Source organism: Zalophus californianus, chromosome 1 (assembly GCF_009762305.2).
Source record: "Zalophus californianus isolate mZalCal1 chromosome 1, mZalCal1.pri.v2, whole genome shotgun sequence".
Taxonomy (NCBI): domain Eukaryota; kingdom Metazoa; phylum Chordata; class Mammalia; order Carnivora; family Otariidae; genus Zalophus; species Zalophus californianus.
In genome coordinates this window covers 128380822-128402854 of record NC_045595.1, presented here as the reverse complement: position 1 = coordinate 128402854, position 22033 = coordinate 128380822, and the positions used below count along the sequence as shown (strand labels likewise).

General features: G+C 37.4%; 2 protein-coding genes across 2 annotated transcripts; both read right to left on the bottom strand.

Annotated features, from left to right (window-relative positions):
* Nucleotides 1-19515: 19515 nt before the first annotated feature.
* On the bottom strand, nucleotides 19516-20730 carry LOC113917973 (phosphatidylinositol N-acetylglucosaminyltransferase subunit Y). Its single transcript, XM_027586085.2, has one exon. It carries the CDS (start codon nucleotides 20274-20276, stop codon nucleotides 20061-20063), a length of 216 nt encoding a protein of 71 aa, XP_027441886.1. The 5' UTR covers nucleotides 20277-20730; the 3' UTR covers nucleotides 19516-20060.
* LOC113917972 (protein preY, mitochondrial-like) lies at nucleotides 20341-20716 on the bottom strand. Its single transcript, XM_027586084.2, is given in 2 exon segments — nucleotides 20341-20614; nucleotides 20617-20716. Coding segments are annotated over 2 exon segments (342 nt in total). The 3' UTR covers nucleotides 20341-20372.
* Nucleotides 20731-22033: the final 1303 nt, after the last annotated feature.

Below are 22033 nucleotides of genomic sequence, written 5' to 3'. Positions count from 1 at the left end.
ATTGTTCATGGTATATTACCTAACTTTCATTAATTTGGCAATTATTTATTAGTCCTTATATATTTTAAGGACTGAGGAATCATTGCTACTCAAGAAACACATTGTCTCCTGTTTTGGAGATTTGACAACCCAAAACATTTTTTTTTCTGAGATTATCCTGTTTTCTCTAAGTTTTTGAAAATGCCTCATGGGGAGAGATTTTATTCTAGAATAGTGTCTAGTGTTGAGTAGGCTCAAGAATTATGTGTCAAATTTTATTTTCAAGAAAAGAAGCAGGTTAATTAATTTTACCCAGCACCTACTCTATTTTTCCTTGAAGATTTCTTAACTTTGAGATTAATGTGGCTTCTATGAATGAAACCTTTTAGGTAATTCAGCTGAAAGTGTCACACTGATTTAGTACCCTAAAGCTATTTTTAAAGTTTGTTTTTTATGATAATCTCTACACTCAATGTGAGGCTCGAACTCAGGACCCTAAGGTCAAGAGCTTCATGCTCTACTGACTGAGCCAGCCCAGCACTCCCAAAGCTATTTTTAATTACCCGTGTCCTAACCTTTGTCATTGCAGAGGAAAGGATAGGAGAAAGCATAAAAATTACGAGCCATGAATGATGCTTTATGTCAAACACAATGTCTGATAGTAGGACAAGGGAAGTAGTATCTCCTTGCCATGCAATAACCCTAAAAATTAAACAGACTAGTAGGAGTAATCATAATAGAAGGCTTTATTGGAATGGCTCTTTGAATCACAGGCAATCATTTTAATGACTACTTAAGTAATACATTCAGTAGTGTATACAATTGTACTGGCAATGAAAATAAGCAGTAGCCTTAGTTTTGAAAATTGTGGTAATGTAGACAAAAGCCTTCTTTTGATTTCTGTATATTCTGAGGTTTCTTTTATCTTTTTTGGGGCAAATGTATTTGAAGTTTTTCCAGAGAGTGGTATTTGTTCATTTGTACCTCAAAAGATGCTGGAACATGCTTATTGGTGATGGTCTCTGGTACCTGATAATTGAATTATTGCAAAAATAGGAATGTGGTTTCTTCCTTTTCACCATGTTATAGTCAGAGAAGGGAAAGTTACTGACTTTGCATGCAACTCAGCAAAGGTGGCCTTAGCTTGTGTGGCAAGAGGGCAGGCATCTAGGTGCTATCACTTCATGGAACATCAGAAAGCCTTTTTGTCACTGCAAATTTTTCTCTCACTTGTTTGCTGACACCTGCAAGGATTTATTATTTATTTGTTTACTAAACAGATTCAAGTCTGTCATTTAACATTTATGTAGGAAAGTCTTAAAATATAGGTTCATTTAAAGAGGGCACCATATATTTAAAAGTGGGAGAGGCAGTGAAACTTGACGTTACAGAATTTTGTCCTCTGTCTTAATCAGGAATCATTGGATTGCAAAACACAGACATTTCTCTAACTAGTTTTATAAATGAGAATATATTAGAAAAATATGGGAATCTCTTATAGAACTCAGGACTGGGAAGTGAATTTGGTATTGACTTGCTGTGGCAGTTTCAAGGAGAACATTTGTAATCAGCGCAGAGACAAGATAATGAGATTTCTTGTGGCCTTGGGGCCAGAAGTTCATCTCTAACCCATGTCTGGACTCAAAGAAGAACATACATCCAGTTTGCCTGAGACAGACCTAGATTTTGTCTTTTATCCTTTAAGAATTACATATTGGTCCCTCCCTTCCCAAAGATGTCCTGGTATGGTAGGTCCCCCCAAAATATGAGGTAGGTCTGGGGTGCCTGGCTGGCTCAGTCAGAAGAGCATGCGACTCTTGGTCTCATGGTCATGAGTTTAAGCCCCACATTGGGTGTAGAGAGTACTTAAATAAGTAAATTAAAAAATATATATATCAGGTAGGTCCTAACTTGAAATCTGTAGATGTTACCTTATAAGGAAAAGGGATCTTTGCTGTTGGGATTATTATAGATCTCAATATAGAGAAGCTATCTTGGATTATTTTGGGCCCTAAATGCAATCACAAGTCTCCTTATAAAAGAGGGGCAGAGGGAGTCTTGGAACACAGAGATTGGAGTCGTGTGGCCATAAGCCAAGGAATGCTGGCAGCCACCAGAAACTGGAAGAAGCAAGGAACAGATTCTCCCCTAGAGCCTCCAGAGGGAATGTGGCCCTGCTGCTACCATGATTTTGGCCCAGTGATACTGATTTCAGACTTCTGACCTCCAGAACTGTGAGAAAAGAAATTTCTGTTGTTTTAAACCACCAACTATGTGGTAATTTGGCAGCCCTAAGAAACCAACACACCTGGCTTGGAAGACAAATTGTGTGGTTGCTCTACTTACAAAGGAGTAGTCCCAGAACTTAGAAAGTTACTTGATCTGATGTAGTACTGTTCCCATCTCATTTTGTAGGCTGGCAGTTACCCCTCTCTGTATCTCTGCTTCATTCTTCTCTCTTGGCAGAATAAACTTTACTTAATTTGCTAGACCTTCCTGACAAGACTGCCTGGCTCCAAATACACACAAATCTGGAAAGCCTACTATCTGAGTCTAACTGACCCATTTTCTCACCATACCATTTCTAATTTCCTAGGGAAGAAAATGACATTGACACAGACCTGTCTCCAGACTAGTTCCTTATGTGTTAGCTGTTTCTTTATCTAATCAGCTGTGAAGAGTAGATGGAGAGAGAACGTACTAGAAATGTGCTTGAAAGGCCTATTTCTTTGAAGATGTGTGTGGTGGGTAGTTCAAGAGAAGGAAGCCTGGACAAAGGAAACTCTACCAAAGGTGTCCATTTGTTAAAAAAAATTAACCCAATAAATATTAGGGTTTTCAGTGCTCATAAATATTTATTGCTACTGGTCTAGAATTTTTTAGACAAAAAAGAAAAGCTTTAATTTGAAATTCCTTGCTGTTACTTTTTCTTATATATTTTATGGCTGACGTTTTCTGGGTTAAAGTTTAGAAAATGCTAATTTCCTTGGTATCTTCTTTGAATATCAATCATATAATCTTCCTCTTACAAAAAGAATTTTTTTTGATATTTTTGTTGGTTTGTTTGTTTTCCATTATGTCATCACCATTAACTCACTGAATATTATAATCTATTGAGAAATATATTGGAAAGAATAGTGAGCTTCAGAAGTTCCTGAACTATATTTCCTTTTTTTTTTTAAATTTTATTTATTTATTTGAGAGAGAGAGAATGAGAGAGAGCACGAGAGGGAAGAGGGTCAGAGGGAGAAACAGACTCCCTGCTGAGCAGGGAGCCAGATGTGGGACTCGATCCTGGGACTCCAGGATCATGACCTGAGCCGAAGGCAGTTGCTTAACCAACTGAGCCACCCAGGCGCCCTGAACTATATTTCCTTTGAGACGGTATAGATATTAACTTCTTTTATTAGTAAGTGTTCAATAAGTGGAACTTATTTCTGTTCAGGTCTTCCTTGTACCCTTTTAGAGAAGTCCCATGTGCTGAGGGTTTATCTATGTGTCTCTCTTCTCATTTTGCTATGAAATGTAGCACCAGCATGATAACCATTGCATCCCTTAGTATCTCCCCTTGTCTTCCTTCTCTTTTTTCTTTGCTCTCACCAGTTTGGGTTTATGCCTTCCAAATAAAATGTTAACATTAATTCTTGCCTCACAGGACCCAGGATTTTTAGAGGACCCAGGGCAAGACAATACCTAATATCTTGCTTGTGACGGAGGAGAATTCTGTCTTTTGAATTTCAGTTACGGTTTCTTTATGTATATCTTTCTGGTATACATAAGAATCCAATGGCAGATTTCCATGCTATCTATTAGTGACCAGGAAAATCAAAGACATAATCTAATCACCTAGGTATACTTAATAGGATCCTACACCATCTGCTATCAGACCATCAGACCAAAGGAAAATTTTTTAAAAAAGGAAAGGAAACAACAATAATAACAGCAAAAAAAGCTAGCCTAGATTAATAGAGGCTTGAATTTTAATAGATAAGAGGCTCCTGAGCCAAGAATAAATACATCCTAAAAGGTGTCTAGAGTTATTTATGAAAATAGGATAAACTAATTATATTTCCATATTTAAACTATATTTCCAAACTTAAACTAAATGAAACTTCATAGGATTCTTAGAGCCTTTTTGTTTGTTTGGAACTACATGTACTTTTAAGCTTATTTTGTAAAATCTCAAGATATTTCAAAGTATTAGGCACATTTATAAGTAGAATAAAATTTTGGCTTTAAAGTGACAGGTAGTTAAACTGAATCTAGAAGACTCAAAATATTTTCAGAAAAGAGTCCTGGCCTCAGAATTTGGAGATCTAAATTGTACTTCTGGCTCTGCTACTATCTGGCTGTGTGACCTTGAGCAAGTAACAGAATTCTCCCTGAGCTTCAGTTTCCTTGTCTGCTGAATGGATTGTCCTAGATTTTCTGTCTTTAGCATTCCTTTTTTCTCTTAGATACTAATGAATTCAGGGTTGATGTAATCCTGAATAACTAGCAACCTTAAGGTTAAGATAGAATGCTTGATCCAAGGTAACCTTGTCAAAGCAGGAAAAGAAAAAAAGCTAATGGAATGTAAATAACTAATCAGTTTTCAAACCCCACATAATTAGTGATCCATGTATTATAGAAACATGAGGTATGAGAAATAGTGAGTTTTATAACATTAATTCTTTGTCAACTAAAGCCCAAGGAGTAAAGTTTATGCCAATACTTCTGTTGTGAGAACTTTGTTTTTCTGGCATGATAATGAAATGGGGGCTAAGCTGTAGGGTTTGGTATGCTCGGTTAAGGACTTATCACCTACAAGGTTAGTGTGCATACTAAAGGAGTATAATGTTTTGAATGGTTGATTCCCAAACACTAAATTATTATCTGTGAGTTGCCAGACAGTCTATCCAGAAATTCTGTCTTCCTTGAACATTGCTAGTCTTTTGTGTTTGAAACTCTTGTAGATTGTATTGGGTATCAAATTATTCCTACAGGAAATCATTGATATTGATCTTCTAGGGTGGGGAAAGCTAGAGTTTGAGGACAGATTTCAGCTTTGCTTGCTGCTGAATTCACTTTAGATGATTTTTACAAACCTGTGGAGAACGTGGTATGTGCCACTGTATATAAGAAAATTTTTTAGCAAGGAATTATTAAATGTTTATATGTACTGCTCACTTTCACACTGATTGCTTTATCTCCTTTTCTCTGTGTGTGTGTGTGTGTGTGTGTGTGTGTGTGTAACCATTGGTTCCTTTTTGTACTTTGGTTAACTTTAGAAAAATAGACAATGCTTCTGTAAAATCTATTTAATTAGAACATTGTTAAGAAAACAAATAGTTGGGGTGCCTGGGTGGCTCAGTCGTTAAGCGTCTGCCTTCAGCTCAGGTCATGATCCCAGGGCCCTGGGATCGAGCCCCGCATCGGGCTCCCCGCTCCTCGGGAAACCTGCTTCTCCCTTTCCCACTCCCCCTGCTTGTGTTCCCTCCCTCACTGTATCTCTCTCTCTCTCTGTCAAATAAATAAATAAAATATTAAAAAGAAAACAAATAGTTAAGTAGAAAGTAATATAATTGTTGAGGTTGTAGAAAAGGCAGTAGAATAAAAATTGGAATATTTGGCATCTAATGCTTATTTGGACTCTAATTTTTTGCATGATTTTAGAAAAGTTCACTTAAGTCTTTAGACATTAATTTCCTTATCTATAAAATAGATATCATAGTACCGATCTGTTTTCTTCAGATTGGTGTGAGGCTCAATGGAATGGCTGGTGTGGATGCTCTTTGAAATTTGAAAGGTTTTGGTCACACACAAGATATTATAGAACCATAAAATTGCAGAATTTTAGAGATGAAAGAAACCTCAGAGACCACACAGCTGAGTTCTCAACTGGGGTGTAGAAATACACTGCTTACACTGCAATCAAGTCAGGTGGGTCAAAGACTATTGCCAACAGTGACCAGTTTCCTTTTTCACCTGTGAAGGAGAAGCTGCTATGAGACTTTCCCTCCTGCTGGAAATAACTGGAAAGTTGGAAAACATACAGGAGTTTGGTGTGGCTAAAGCATAAATGTGTATTAGAGTTTATGGCATTATTGGTATGGTAGTGAAGAGTGTATTTGGCAACAGACAGAGGCTTGTTTAATTGCAGTGTAGCAATAATTGTGGGAGAGAAAACTGGAAGTGTGGTTGATAGCAGATGATGAAGTACTACAAATCCAAGACTAATCACTAAAAAATTTAAATAACTCATAGGCCACTGCTGGGGGATAAAATAACATCCTAAAAGTACTCAATCCAAAAGAATTCATGAAAAAAGATTGGACAAATAGAGAACAAGTAATAAGAGAGTAAGTTTAAACTTTATGATATTAGTAATTACATTAAATATAAATGGTTGAAACACTCCAGTTAAAAAAGCTTTAATTGTCTGACTTGATAAAAAAGTAAAATTCAACTATATGGGTTTTTCAAAAACCCAATCTAGAAAATAATTATGCAGAGGGATTAAAAGTAAAGGACTAGAAAAAATATATAAATCCTAATTATAAGAAAGTAGTAATATTAAAATCAAAGTAAATTTCTAAACAAGGAATGTTATCAGGGAGTGATAAAGAGAAAACGTTTATAAAAAGTTCATTATAATAAAAAGTTCAATTCATGAATAAGATGTAGAAATCTTAAATGTGTATTCATTTAATGACAGGGGTTCAAAATATATACAATAAAAACTTACAGATCTCAAAGAAAAGAGAGTTTAATTGGCATTCACAATTATAGTTGGCAATTTCAGCACCTCTCTCCTAGCACTTGATAGAATTGTCCGAACTTTATATGTCTTTTTATTATATCAGTGAGCATGACCTGTCTGACACTTATAGAATACTCCATCCCATGACAGAAAAATATATCTTTTCCAAAAGTGTACATGGACATTCAGTAAAATAGATGATATGCTGGGTTATTAAAACAAGTCTCAGTTAATTTTAAAGGATTTGAATCATACAAAGTATGTTCTGCTTTCAGTGGAATTAAGTTAGAAAGGAATGAAAATAATACATATGTAAAATCCCCACATTTGGAAATTAAATAGTACATGTCTAAGTAACCCATGGTCAAAGTAAGGAATAATAGGAAAAATGTGGAAATATTTTGAACTGAATAAAAATGAAAATATAGTAAAATTTGTGTAATGCATTTAAAGCAGTGGTTAGAGTGGTGTTATCCCAGGAAAGTGACTGATTATACATTAAACAACCAATCATTGTAATTCACCGTATTAACAGATTAAGGAGAAAATCAGTATAATTAACTCAACAGATGCATAAAAAAGACATCTGACAAAATTAGAAACAGTTTCTGATAAACACTCACAGCAAATGCAGAGCTGAAGAGAATTTTCTCAACTCTGTAAAGACTGATATTATACTTAATTGTGAAAGGCCAAGTGCTTTCCTCCTATGATTAGGAATAAAGCAAGAATGTTTGGTCTTACCATTTCTATTCAGCATTGTACTAGAGGTCCTACTCAGTGCAATAAAGTAAGACAAAGAAACAAAATGCATTCAGATTGGAAAAGAAGTAAATTTGCCTTTATTGAAGGATGACATATTATATATGTAGAAAGTCCTAAATATTTACAAAAATAAAAGCAAGGTCACAGGATAAAAAAATCAATATACTAAGAAAACTGTATTCCTATATACTGATCATGATCTATTTGAAAATCAAAACAAACAAAAACCCATTTGTAATAGCATCCAAAAACATAAAATTACTAGGGAAGAATTTAACAAATATGTAAAAGACCCCACTGAAAACCACACAATATTGTTACAATAATTTAAAGAAGATATAAATAAATGGAGATTTATATCATGTTCATGACTCAGTATTAAGATGTCGATTCTCCCTAAGTTGATCTATAGGTTCAGTGCAATTCTCACTAGTATCCTAGCAAGTTTATTTTTATAATTGGACAGGCTGATTCTAAGATTAATTTGACAATTCAAGGGATTCATAATAGCCAAAACAATTCCAAAAAAAAAAGCAAAGTTGTAGAATGTAATCTACCTGATTTCAAGGATTTCTATAAATCTACAATAATTATTGCCATGTAGTATTGCCATATGGCAAAACACACAGATTAGTAGAACAGAATAGAGCTTTGAGAAATAGACTACAAATATATGGCCAATTAATTTTCAGCAAAGCTTTTTAAAGCAATCCAATGAGAAAGGAAAGTATTTTCTTTCTTTTTTTTTTAAAGATTTTATTTATTTATTTGGCAGAGAGAGAGAGAAAGCACAAGCACAGGGAGCAGGGGGAGTGGCAGGCAGAGGGAGAGGGAGAAGCAGGCTCCCCACTGAGCAAGGAGCCCAAGGTGGCACTCCATCCCAGGGTCCCAGGATCATGACCTGAGAGGAAAGTAGATCCTTAACCGACTGAGCCACCCAGATGCCCCAGAAGGGAAAGTATTTTCAATAAATATTGCTGGAACAATGGGATATCACTATTCCAAAAATTAAAATGGATTCTTAACTTGCATTATATATAAAATTAAGTTGAGATGAATTATACAAATAACTGTAAATCTCAAACTTTAAAACTTCTAAGAGAAATCTTTCTGACCTTGGAGTAGTTTGTTTCTTAAATAGAATCCAAAGTCATAAAGCATAAAAAATTGTCAAATTCAAATTCGTCAAAACTTAAAATTTCTGTAAGGACCAGATAGTAAATATTTTAGGCTTTGTGAGCCACCTGGTCTGTGTTTGCAGCCACTCAACTCTGCCTCTGTAATGCAATAGAAGCCATAGATGATATGTAATGAATGGGCATGGTTGTATTCCAATAAAACTTTATTTACAAAAGTAGGTAGCGGGTAGTGTTTGACACGTAGGCTGTAGTAGGATGACACTTGCTCTAGTTTGACACAAACTCTATCTTGAGGCTCAATGAGATGAATGATTTCCCCAGAGTAATAAAGTGACTTAATGGCAGAAGCAGGACCAAATCCCAATATCTTTCCATTTCACCATGTTATCCCTTTTTATTAATAAATTTGAATACAAGATTCTCTTCAGTGTTTAACTGGGCAGTTATGCAACTGTAGATACTCAAGAACTGACTCATAGAGTTCCTTTTTCTTAGGTTTAATACTTTGATTAATGCCTTTCTCTTGTTAAAAGAATGAAGGAATTAAAAGTAAGTAATTTTGTGTTTATTTCCCTGTTGTATTATTTGAAAGCTTATCCTCACTGCGGCATCATTCACAAGAATATATGAAAAGTGATTTTATATTCATGTGACATTTTATTTAAATCTGTCAACAAACAGAATCATAGCAATTATCCATTCATATTTTGACATGATTACTGCTGAGAAAATCACTCATCTAAGTTATTACATGAAAGGAAACATGACAGGCATGCATCACAGGATCTTTTTTCGTAAAGTGAAGATTTCAAAGAAAACAGAAATAGAGAACCAATATGCTTTTGCTTTGTGTTACTTGAAAAACTACCATGTTCAAATGAAGCAGAAATGCAAGGATGAACCACTACACTATAGTTTTAGGAAGTCAAAGTGGAAATTCTTAAAATATAAGGGAAAATAATTTTTTAAGGGAAAATTCTTAAAAATGTAGCAGATACCATGCAAGGTATTTTACTTATAATTTCTCATTTTATCTGCAGAGCATCACTTGCAGGTAAGGCTAATTGTTCTCATTATATGGGTGGAGAAACTGATATTGCAGGAGGTTTAATAACTTCATAGAGTTGGGTGAAGCTGGGAAAAGGTGGGGATCTATCAACTCAAACCCAGGTCTGTTACATTATAAAATCTGTGCTTTGAAGTTTGTGCATCTGAGAAAAGAAAAAGAAAAAAAACCTGGGAAAGTTAGATCCAATTAGTAAATATGGTCACAACATCAAACAATGAATCTAGACTATGTAATTATACTGAGACACTTGCAATGCCTTTCATTTCATATTATAGAGAATTACAGAGAGACTGTACTCCATGAGTTCTTTTATGTCTGTATTCATTGAAAGGGGAGAAAAAGTAATTAAGATACTGAGTGTAATTCTAAGACATGTGCACTGAACCATTCTTTATTTGGATAAAACATAGACCCAGACAATCATTAGGACCCTGCAAAGGTTGAGAAAAATGGTTTGAAGTAACCTGTCTCGCCTATTAGTTTTCCTTATTTTAACTTAGAGTGGATAGCCTTGTAGCCTTGGTAACAACTAAATTGTTCCACTGGAGGCCTATGGATTTCTAAGAGAGATTTTGGTGGCTTTTATTATTAAGTTGGAAAAGCTCATGAGATCTCTGCTGGGGCCAAGAGAATGGAACTATGTGATTATTAGTATGAGGTCGACCCGGACTTAAAGTCCCCATTGAAGTCTCTGCAAAAAGCAGTTTGCTTTTTAGGCCTCAACACTTCTTTGGGACTATTATAAGATGGTATAACTCAAATTAAAAAAAAAAAAAACTTTTCCATTTTGCAAGTATGGTGTGTAGGTTTGTAAATAAAGATGGTCTCGGAATGGATTTTTTAATTATGCTTCTGCAGGAAGTTTGGCAGTAAGGCTTTTTGCTGGGAAGGAGAAGATGAAATCGATAATGCCTTGAGCCCAGCAATGGGTTTCCCAGAAGAAATAATTCAAAGCCATCAAATGAATGACAGTTTCTGAAGTCTGCACAGCCTACTCTTCCTGAGTCTTGATAGACGGAACCCCACAGAGACCACGTCATGGCATGGGAATTCCCAAACCTCCACTCTAATTTCATTGCCTTCTTAAAAACGTTGGCAGCTGAAGTTGTGGGTGGCTGACTTCTAACTGCTGCCTTGGGGGCACGCGGGCGCCCACACACAGCAGGCAGTGACGGAGGCTCTGGGGGAAGAAGGGGCTGCAAGTGGCACAGGAGATCACGGGCTCCCGTGGGGGAGGTGGGAAGAAGGGGCCCGTGCAGACCTCTCCGAAGGGCTACTGGGCCTTGGTTTATATTTTCCAAGAAGCAGCCTGCTCGAGATGGAAAGACACCCCTGGTTCTGGGGGCTGTTTTACCCCTGACAGCTGTGGGACCAGGCTTTTCACCCTGTTCAAGCCTACTTCCTCCTCTGTGAAAAACCCCAACTTTTGGAGCTGTTGTGGAGATGAAGGCTGGTACCTGTAAGATATCTGGTCCAGCACTCAGCACCGAGTAGGCCCCAGTAAAGGCCCTAATTATTTAACCAAGTGAAATTCTTCTCATGTTTTTTATTTCCAGAAATTCAGTTCCCCCACTGTTTACCTAAGAGGCACATGGCCTGCTGCAAGCACAGTGCTGGGAATGGGAAGATACAAAGGTGAATAAAAGCTCACCTCAGCGTTCAGTTAGTGCATAGTCTAGTAGGGGAGAGGGAGGTATGTAGAACTCCAGAGAAAGGAGAACAAATATTAGAATGAGGGGAGCCTTTCGGTATTTGAATTGATTGAAGTCAATATGCAAACTTAGAGGAACAGTATGTAACTGTCCCCATGTATTAGCTGGGCAGGAGTGTGTTCTCTCCTACCTCACTTGAACACCATCTCATAGTCTTTGATTCTTTTACATTCCCATCAACTAATTATGGTTGCAGCCCCATAAATCCCAAATGCTGAGAAACAACTAAGCATTGACACATTGTTTCATTTTTCATTGCATTTAATTCAATGCTTCTGTACGGTTGAAACGAGGATGTATAATAAGCAGATCTGTGAATATTGATCTATTAAAATTTCTTGGATAAGAACATTATTTTTAATAAGAAAATCTTTATTTATTACAGTGAGTACCATGAGCCAAGGAGCCAGATGAAATGTTCTTGGATCCAGCAGGTATCATGGACATGTTAAATTAAAACATAGGGCTCCAGGCTTAGTCAATACTTCCTTGTGTTGAATTGAAAAAAAAAAATAAGGCATATGATTTTGATTTACCCTTTGATTAGGACTGTTATATAGGACATTACTTTTTCTAAATTTATTTTCACTTGGAGACTGTTAAGATGTCATAATTCAGAAGCCATATGAGTGAGTATCCATGCTTTTTATCAGGACCCCCAGAGATTCAGACCCTCAAATAGCAAAGGGCTATAGCGATGCATAGGTTGACACTACTGGTCATTACCCATGGAAACAAGTAGGTCTCACTTAATATGAATCCTCTGTAATTTTTGTGTACTAGAGGCAAATTCAGTCACATCTGAATTTGACGTGAATATCATGGAGATTTTAAAGCCGAGCAGATTATATTCATTGCATGAGTCCATTTGGGAGTGTTGGAGGGCAGGTATATGTGTATATACCTGTGATCTTTGGCTACCTTGGCTCTACTCTTTTCACAGCAGCAACAAACAGCACTTCTCTGTCCATGTCGGAGGGGCTCAGAGTGGCAGTGTGGCGGGAGGTGGGGTGGTGATGGTGCCTGGGAGATTCCTGGACGTAGCCACTGCGCAGCCTGCACGGGGCTCTTCCTTATATTGTGCGTGTGTGTGGAGACTGTGGGTAGGGAGTGTGTGCTAAAGCTCCTGTGGCACTCAGCTGGCTCTGGCACTGATCAGCGCGGGTAGGGTTTGGGAGTGCTTACCCTGAGCGATAGCACACGACCAGCCTATCTATAGTGAGTTCTTGCCCATTGCTGTGTCTGTATGTGCACATAAAGCCACAGTGTCTGGAGACAGATTCGGATTTGGACTTTAGCTTTTCCACTTAAATTCTGTAATGTTTTGTGAGTAAAACACAATATTTTAAGGGCACCAGTCACTAGACAGTAAGGAGGGGATGTGTGCAGGAAATGACATAGTACGGCTTCTGTAGAGCTCATGCTCTCAGAGGAACTAAATTATGTTAACATCCCACTTCCCTCACTGACAATGAAATAAGGTAATAGTGATTGTCTTACAGGGTTCTTCTGAAAATGAGATGGAATAATATTGCAAAAGAACATGTAGAGAGCCCAGCCTGTAGTGGATTGTCAGTGAATGTTAACTGTCAGGCCAGTCAGGGTTACAGGAATTCAGAGAAGGGTGAGACTCATGTGGCCTGGAAAGGCCATGGAAGGATTAACAATGAGAGAGGGCTTCCCTGGGCATTGAGGATAGATTCTGATGCTTGGAGTGGAGGTGACCAGCACAGAGATAGGCCAGAGGCTGGGGTAAGGTGGAACATGTCTGTGGGACAAAGAAGTGCCATCCCAGGTCAGGGGAAGAAGATGTGTTGGAGCCACTGGTGGGCTGGGCGTGGTTAGGCTGGATTTGAGAAGTCCTCAAGAGCTGGGCTGGGGGCTCCAGATTTGTTTCATGGATATTCAAAAGCTATATGGTTTTCTGAGCAAAGGGCTAGCATGATGAAAATAGCCTTATAAAAACTGGTTCAGTAGCAATGACTCAACAGATTAGTTCCGGAGAGACTCTGGGATCAGGGAGGCCAGATCAGATGCTGAAGCACATGGCTGAGGATCTTGAATTTAAAGAGCTATTTAGAACATCACGTTTGATATTTTTTTCTTAATTTAATCTTCATTTTGAACCGTAAATCCAGCACTAATAAAGAGAATTGAACATTTTTGCTCTCTTGGGGCATTATATGGAATCCCAGCAAATGGAATTTAATTTCTACCTAACATGCTGCCTAATACCTTTTGAGACTCCCAAGTCATATTTCTGTTTCTCTCCACTTGATCTGACACAGTGACAACAACCTTTTTTAAAGCTGCTTCAGCCACCCAGGGAAGAGTGTAATTGACCTGGTTCTCAAATGCTCTCCAGATTGAAAGACTGGGGAGGACAAAGGTTGCCTGAATGTCCATCTTGGTAAACACAAAGAAAGAGTCTTCATCACTTAAATGTTCACTCCTCTGTCAGGGTGTAGGACTCTATGATTATCAGAACTGCCTTGGATTATAAATTTGGAGAATTCCCTTGAACTTTACAGACTCACAGAATTTGTAAGCTTATAACTGATTTTTTTCTTTTCTTGTTAAAAGTTAAGCTGATACTGCTAATCCAAGAGCAAGATCACAGACCTACAGAGAGTGTTTGATCCTCAGGATAGTTAAGGTTAGGGAATTGTAAGGCCAGTTATAAATGTCCAGTAGACTTGTCTGGAACCTGGCCCAAGACTTTGTCTTCACTGCTGCTGGACTAAAGGTGGTTCCCTTGATCTGGTTCTGTGATTAGGGGCTTGGGCAGGGCAGGACTATAGGAAAGGAAAGCAGCTGAACATTCTTTGTTTCAATAGGGCAACAGGGAGTAGAGAAAGGTTATGGCTATGGGATTGACCCACAGAGGAGATGCAAGGATAATGATGTCAGTGTGGCAGGCCTGGGTTCACAGCTTGTCTGTGAAGTGGGGATGCCTGTTTATGGGACGTGGAGGGAGCACTTGGCCCGTTTTCAGACTTTCCTCTTTCCTTCGATCCTCTCTTCATCCCCAACAACTTAGTACATTTTCTGGCAAATCTTCTCTGGGTTCACCAACAGAAGAACTGTTGGTGATATAGAACAACAAAATTATTAGTTCTATATTATTGTTAATGTAGAACAACACAAGCTGAGAGATGCGAAAACACATGTCCCTGAGGTCTATAGTAGAGTGAGTCCCCTGAAATGGGGGCAGTATCGCTGATAACCAGGAGAACAGCAAAATTCCTGAACCATAGCTCCCTGGGTACATATGGAGCAACTCACCCTTTAGGGACACATATCAAACATTTTAATGATCCCTTTACTAAGCTTTTTAACCCTTTATCTTTCTGATCATAAAATAATAGAGCTTTTGGTAGGAAAAATCCAGAAAATACTGGAAGGATATAGAGAAGAAAATAAAACTCATTGTAACCCTGACATCCATATATAACTATTGCTGTATTGGAATATTTTCAACATACTGTGCATTTGGAATTAGGTTATGGAAGTTCTACACCTTGTTCTTTTACTGCAATTTTTGTTGTGAGCATTGTTGTGTATAATTCCAACTTCTTTAGAAGCATGATCTTAGTGGCTGAAGACTCTTTTCTTGACATACCATAAATTTATGTAACTATCACCAGGCTTTAATCAGTTATTTAATCTGTGTTCTTCTATGGAGTCAGGACTTCTTCACTGTGACTTAAATATAAGCTGAATATATCTATCGATCTGTAGGAGCATATGACCGCTGTGTCCAGTTAGGATGACTGAAACTCCCTTACTTGCTGGTGAAGACATTTTGACATTCTGTTTCATTGCAAAATATAACAGACAAGGAATTACCAAAAGGGCCTCCTCTTGGAGGTAGGGGACCTGCCAACGGTCAAATCTACCACATGGAATACTTTGTTTCTTCTTAGATCCCCTCTTTCCTTTTTCTGATTTATCCCCACTTCTGTGGTTATCGTGGGGCAGCCATTTTGGACAACGTGACTTTATCTCTTGGCTATAGTCCTTAGTTCCAGATTTGGGCATTTGATTAAAACTAGGCCAATTAGCATCTTCTTCTAAGACTTTGGACTAAAATTGAGAAACATCTTCAATGACTTGTCTGATAACTGAAGTTATGAGATGTGCCGTTTCAGAGCTGCTGGTGGCCAAGTTTACTGCCATATGGACAAGAGAAGCAGAGAGTGAGAGAGAATGTGAGAGCCAGGGTAAGTGAAGGAACGGTGGGGTAGAGAGACATGAAACAGACATGTGGAGGGCAGCCACGATGAGCTATGAGAAATGGAGAGAGAAATACTGGCATTTAAAGAACTGATGTGAGCTGCTCTACAGAACTTGCATCTCATGAGAATACTAAGAATTCCTATAAAAGTTCCCACTCTTCTCCCTTTATTTGGTTCAAATTGGTTTCCTGTCACTTGAAATCAAAGTCATTCTTACTCTTATCCTGTGATTTTAAATTTCTGCCCAGGCCCAAGGTACTCTTTCTACCTGCCCTTTTCCTTGGAAAAAAATTCTCATATAGGACCTTTCTAGGTTATATTTTGGTCTAATTTTTAAAAATTTCTTTGTCCTAGAGAAGCATCATAGGAAATAAATAAAACAGGAATGTAAGGGAAGTAAAACACATCTTTAGAGGGGGAATGTGAGATCTGTGAAGTTTTAAAAGGTGTTGAGGATGAACCTGCCTGAATATTATAGACTAGAGAATGTGGTGTTTGCCAGTTTAGCCCAGAAAATTCCCCCAGAGCCTCTCAAGCACACTGGGGCCTCACAATTACACCTCCTTGTGAGGCGTGGTATCCTATTTTAATGAAGTTCTTTATACTTCTTAGAGTCTAAAAAACTAGGCTCTTAACAAATTCTGCTTAAAGAAGAATGCTCTGAAGCTGTGAGCCACTACAATGTGCAAATCACTGTCCTAGGTGAACTTAAGGATACAAAGGAACTTAGAGCAGAAACATCTTGTGCTCAGGTAGGGTATATTCTGCTCTTAATATAGAACAACAAAAGCTGAGAGATGCAGAAGACACATGTCCCAGAGGTCCACAGTAGAGTGAGTCCCCTGAAATGGGGGCATTTATGGACCCCCTTCATGTATGAGGTGGGGCTTGAATTGCTCCCTAAAGGAGAGGGTGGGCTTAGACACTAGGGAAGAGTATGCAGAGCTCTCTTAGGTAACAGAGGTTGCTAGAAATGTTGTGATGAGATAGTGGTTCCTAGGAATTATGTCAGTCTCAATTTTATTATTTATTGGTTTGGCCAGAGCAGAGCCACTGGTCACTTTTGTGGGGCCAACAGCACCAACTGCAGATGAATTTATTTAATGATCTGTCTGAGTAGCCTGGGAGGTTAGGGCAGGCTGGAGAAACCCACACAAACCTTTAGTTCTTATCTGCAAAGCTAATTAGGCTCTTCATAGTGAATTAAAATTTCCATTTCCCTATACATTCTGTTTCATTTTGGAGAAATGAGACTATTTAAATGATTGCAATTTCAGTATTGTGGAGTACTTTAGGACTAAAGCTCATTGTGTGTTTCCATTCTTTGCTTTGCTTCTAAAAGCAGTGTAAAGATTCAATTTAGTAAGACCTTAGTCAAGACAGATATTTGGCTTTGACTAAATGGTAGATTTGCATAGAAAATGACAGAAGAAAATAACAGAAGGTTTGCTGTTTTAATTGTAGATCTTGATGGGTACATGTAGCATAAATTCTTAGGTGATTGCTGCTTTAGGCTGAACTGTTACATAGTTCAAGGTGGAACTAAGCAGAAGAACTGTGCTTTTAATGGGTTCTTTTTTCCCTCTTGAGATGCAGAAGACTTTAAGAGAATACTTTTGGTAAAATCTTCAATGTATTAATGAGCAATGATATACATTTTGGGTTCCTGGCAGTTGACACACATGGAATTTATTTTATGAAGTAAGTCATTGAGGCTCTGCATAAAGTAGGTGGTAATCAAACATTAAACCATTGGTGTTAAAACCCACAGCATGAAGTATAAATATTCACTGTCTTGGCTCTGGATTGCACAAAACCTAAATGTAGCAAGGATTCATCAAATGTCATATTATCCTTAACTACACATTTTTTAACACTCATTTGCTAATTGATAATTGGCTGCCTTGTGCCCTTGTTTATACTGTGTCTGGTGTATTAATGCAATATAGCACAATGGTTAACAAATGCCTGCTTAGAATTCTGACTTTGACTTTTATGTGTGTGAGATTTACATACCCTTTCTATATCCGTTTTTCTTATTTATTTTTTCAGCTTTATTGAGATATTATCGACATATAAGTAAGTTTAAGGTATATGATGTGATGATTTGGTATGCATATATATTGTGGAATGATAACTAGAATAAAGTTAGTTAACATTTCCATCCCTCTCACATACTTACCTTATTTATGTATTTATTTATTTATTTTTGGTGTGGTGATAACACTTAAGATTTACTCTCAACAATTTTTAAGTATTTAATATAGAATTGTTAACTGTAGTTACCATTCTGTATATTAGATCCCCAGAACTTACTCATCTTTTAGCTGGAAGTTTGTCCTGTTGACCGCCTTCACCACTTTCCCCCAGGTCCCCAGCCTTGGCAAACACCATTCTACTTTTTATTTCTCTGAGTTTGGCTTTCTCAGATTCCACATATAAGTGAGAACATACAGTACTTGTATTTCTCTGTGTGACTTATTTCACTTAGCATAATGCTCTCAAGGTGCATCCATGCAATTGCAAAAGGCAAGGTTTTCTTCTTTTTTTATGGATGAATCACATTCCATTGGATGTGTGTGTGATTATATACATATATACACATTATATACACACATATATAATACACACACACACACACACACACAGAAACACACACACCACATTTTCTTTGTCCATTCATCATGGACACTCAGGGTTTTTTTGGTCAATGGACAACAGTTGGGTTCTGTGTCTTGGCTATTGTGAATAATGCTGCGATGCAATGAACATGGGAGAGCAGCTCTCTCTTCAATATTCTGATTTCATTTCCTTTGGATACGTACCCAGAAGTGGGATTGCTGCATCGTAGGGTAGTTATGTCTTTAACTTTTTAAAAAAGATTTATTTAGTTATTCTAGAGAGAGCGTGGACTGGGGGGAGAGGTAGGGGGAGAGGAGAGAGAATCTCAACAGACTCTGTGCTGAGCAGGAGCCTGATGCAGGGCTTGATCCCACAATCCTGAGATCACAACCTGAGCTGAAACCAAGAGTTGGACGTTCAACTGACTGTGCCACCCAGGTGCCCCTGTTTTTAATTTTTTGAGGAAACTCCATAGTGTTTTCCAAGGTGGCTGCACCAATTTACATTCTCATCAACAGTGCATAAAAGTTCCCTTTTCTCACCATCCTTGCCAATACTTGTCATCTTTTGTCTTTTTGATAATCATCATTTTAACAGATGTGAGGTAATATCTCATTATGGTTTTGATTTGCATTTTCTTGATCAATGGTTATGTTGAGCCTCTTTTCATGTACCTACTGGCCATTTGTATGTATTCTTTGGAAAAATATCTATTCAAGTCCTCTGCCAATTTTTTAGTTGGATTGTTTGGCTTATTTTTCTATTGAGTTGGATGAGTTCTTTATATATTTTGGATATTAACCCCTTGTTTGATAGATGGTTTGCAAATACTTTCTCCCATTCCATACGTTGTCTTGTAATTTTTCTAGTTGTCTCTTTTTCTGTGCAGTAGTTTTTTAGTTTGATGTAGTCCCACTTGTTTATTTTTGCTTTCGTTGCTTGTGCTTTTGGTATCATATGCGAAAAATCATTGTTAAGACCAATATCAAGGAGCTTTCCTCCCCTTTTTTTCTAGTAGTTTTACAGTTTTAGATCTTACGTTTAAGTCTTAATCTATTTTGAGTTAAATTTTGTCTCCAAAATAAGGGTCCGGGTTTATTCTTTTGCGCGATTATACAGTTTTCCCAGCACCATTTGTGGGAGAGTTCATTGAGTTTCAGCTGAAGTTTCATTGAGTATTTTTTGCTTCCTTGTCAAATACTAGTTGACTGTTTATGATGTTTATTTCTGAATTCTTTTTTTTAATGGAAAAGTGTCATCTTGTTTTATTATTACTAATGTAAGCATTTGATGACAAACGAAGATAATTTTACAAACTCAGAATGTTTGCAAGTGCATGAAATTTCCCTTTTATTGTAGTTTTATAGCACACTAGCTCAAATACATTTCTCTACAACTACTCCAACATAACTCCTTTGGAATGAATTATTTTAGTCATCCTTAACATGTAACTCTGCCAAATACTTTAAAATAAACATATAAAAATTTTAATTAATTTTTAGATGAATAGGGTAAGAAAGTCATTAGGTAGTGGTTGGGACTGTTAATTTCCAACAAGAAACTGCTTAAGTGTTTCTTCTGATACAGTAGTTATAAATTAGAATTTTCAAAAAACAAGGGCAGAACAAAAAATGCAAAAGAAACTTTTGCAGCTTAGGCCTCCCATAGTCCTAAACCTCTGAGAGAAGCAAGGCAAAGCACCTTTCCTGCAATTTAAGTGGGTTTCCAGTATTTCCATGTAGTTGAGCTTTCAGAGATAGACATGACATATATGTCCTCTTGGCTCTGGTTGTATTAATTATGCCTGAAGAGTTTAATACCCATCCAAGTCCAAAGGTGGAAGAACACATAAACTGGTATGGTAATGGGCAGGAGCAGACTATAAAAGCACAGGCTGGTTGTGTTAGTGCAGCCCTGTGGGAAGTTTTCTTCCACGGAGGCTGAGTAGGACAGTCCTGCTAAAGAGACCAACGGAATAAGGACAGTCAACGAAGGAAGAGACAGAAACATTCTTCTCCCCCACTTATTACCTGCCACTCTGACTTTTAAAAAGGTAAGTGGTATCAAGAAAGTTTAGTTATGTGTGTTGCTGTTTTTAATTATGATCTAGTGCTGCTCCATTTCTTCTTGCTTCTTATTTTGATGTGTCATCCTAGCTGCCTGCGGTATCATATTAGGGATCCCATCAATAATTGGATAGGCTATTCCCAACTCTTCATTAATCAATTCATTTGTCGATGCTTCATATCTGAGCGGCTTCTTGGAGAGGGGGCACACCAGGAACTCGAGCAGCGCTGGGTCGAAGGCGCGGGGTGGGTCTCCGGGCCTCTTGCTCTTGTCCGCGGACGCTGGGACCCCGACGTGTGAAGGCACCTACGGGCGACCGCGAACGGTGGCACGCGTGGACCCCGCAGTGCTGAGGCGAGCCAGCCGCGCGCTCCGCTCAGCATGGTCCAGCAGGCCGCAACCGGGCCGCTTCAAGCCGATCCTATTTCTGAATTCTTGATTACGTTCCATTGGTCTATATGTCTGTTTTTATGCCAGTATCATACTGTTTTGGTTACAATAGTTTTATAATAAAGTTTAAAATCAGGAAGCCTATGTCTCCAGCATTGTTGTTCTTTCTCAGGGTTGCTTTATCTATGTGGGATCTTTTGTGGTTTTATATGAATTTTAAGATTGTTTTTCCCTTTCTGTGTAAGATGCCATTGGAGCTTTGATTGGGATTGTTTTGAATCTGTAGGTGGCATTGGGCAGTATGGACATTTTAACTATAATTTTTCCAATTCATGAGCACAGAATATCTTTCCATTATTTTTGTCTTCCTCAATTTCGTTCATCAATGTCTTATAATTTCAGTGTACGAAATCTCAGGGATTTTCTTTTTTTGCTGTCTTTTTTGTGAATTGACAATTGTCCATAGCAGTGGTATGTTTTGATCCCTTCTTATTTCTTGTGAATCTACTGTAGATTTTTGCTTTGTGGTTAACGTGAGGCTTACATAAAACATCTTATAAATACAAACAGTGTATTTTAAACTTTATTTTTCTTATTTATAGAATAAATTTAACAATGGCACCTACCATAGGAAGTTATTGTGTCAATTAAATAACTCAATACATTTAAGTGTCATGCAAAAGTGGCTTCTACATAGTGAATAGTCAGTAAATGTTAATTGTTATTTTTATTAATACTTCATATAGAAAAGTAATCCTCCAGTCTTATCTCTTTAACCAGTTTGTAAGTTTTCTGAGTTTGGGAATTGTGCCTTATTTAACTTAGTATCCTTTATAGATTCTGGCTTAATAATCAGAGCACATTTATTTGTAGAACATTTATATATAATATTTATTTATATAAACGTATATCAATAATATGTATATGTATTATGTATTTTAAATTGTGCATGGTAAATTGAACATACACATTTGGAGATTTTTTCATTTGCATGAGAAATTTATCACTGAATATGAGCTCCCGTGTTAGGGGACTGTGATAGGTGTGTTTCATACCTGTGAATTTAGTGAGACTTCATGGTAAGTTGGCATCCCAACCTGAAGCTAATATAATAATGTTAGATTCTAGGGCTCTTTTATATCTATATTAGTGTTTTTGGAGAGTAAAAGAATTGGAGGAATAAGAGAATGCCTGTGTGGTCTGTACATGGCTCAGTAATGGTGCTCACAAATAGCATAAACATTTTAGAAGTTTTAAACAAAGATATATATTATTGTCTTTTCTGAACAACTGAGGATTTTCTAAAGGAA

Bases quoted from the DNA above. Each gene is read 5' to 3' on its own strand.
- LOC113917973 (XM_027586085.2), bottom strand. From the start codon at position 20,276: ATGTTTCTGTCTCTTCCTTCGTTGACTGTCCTTATTCCGTTGGTCTCT.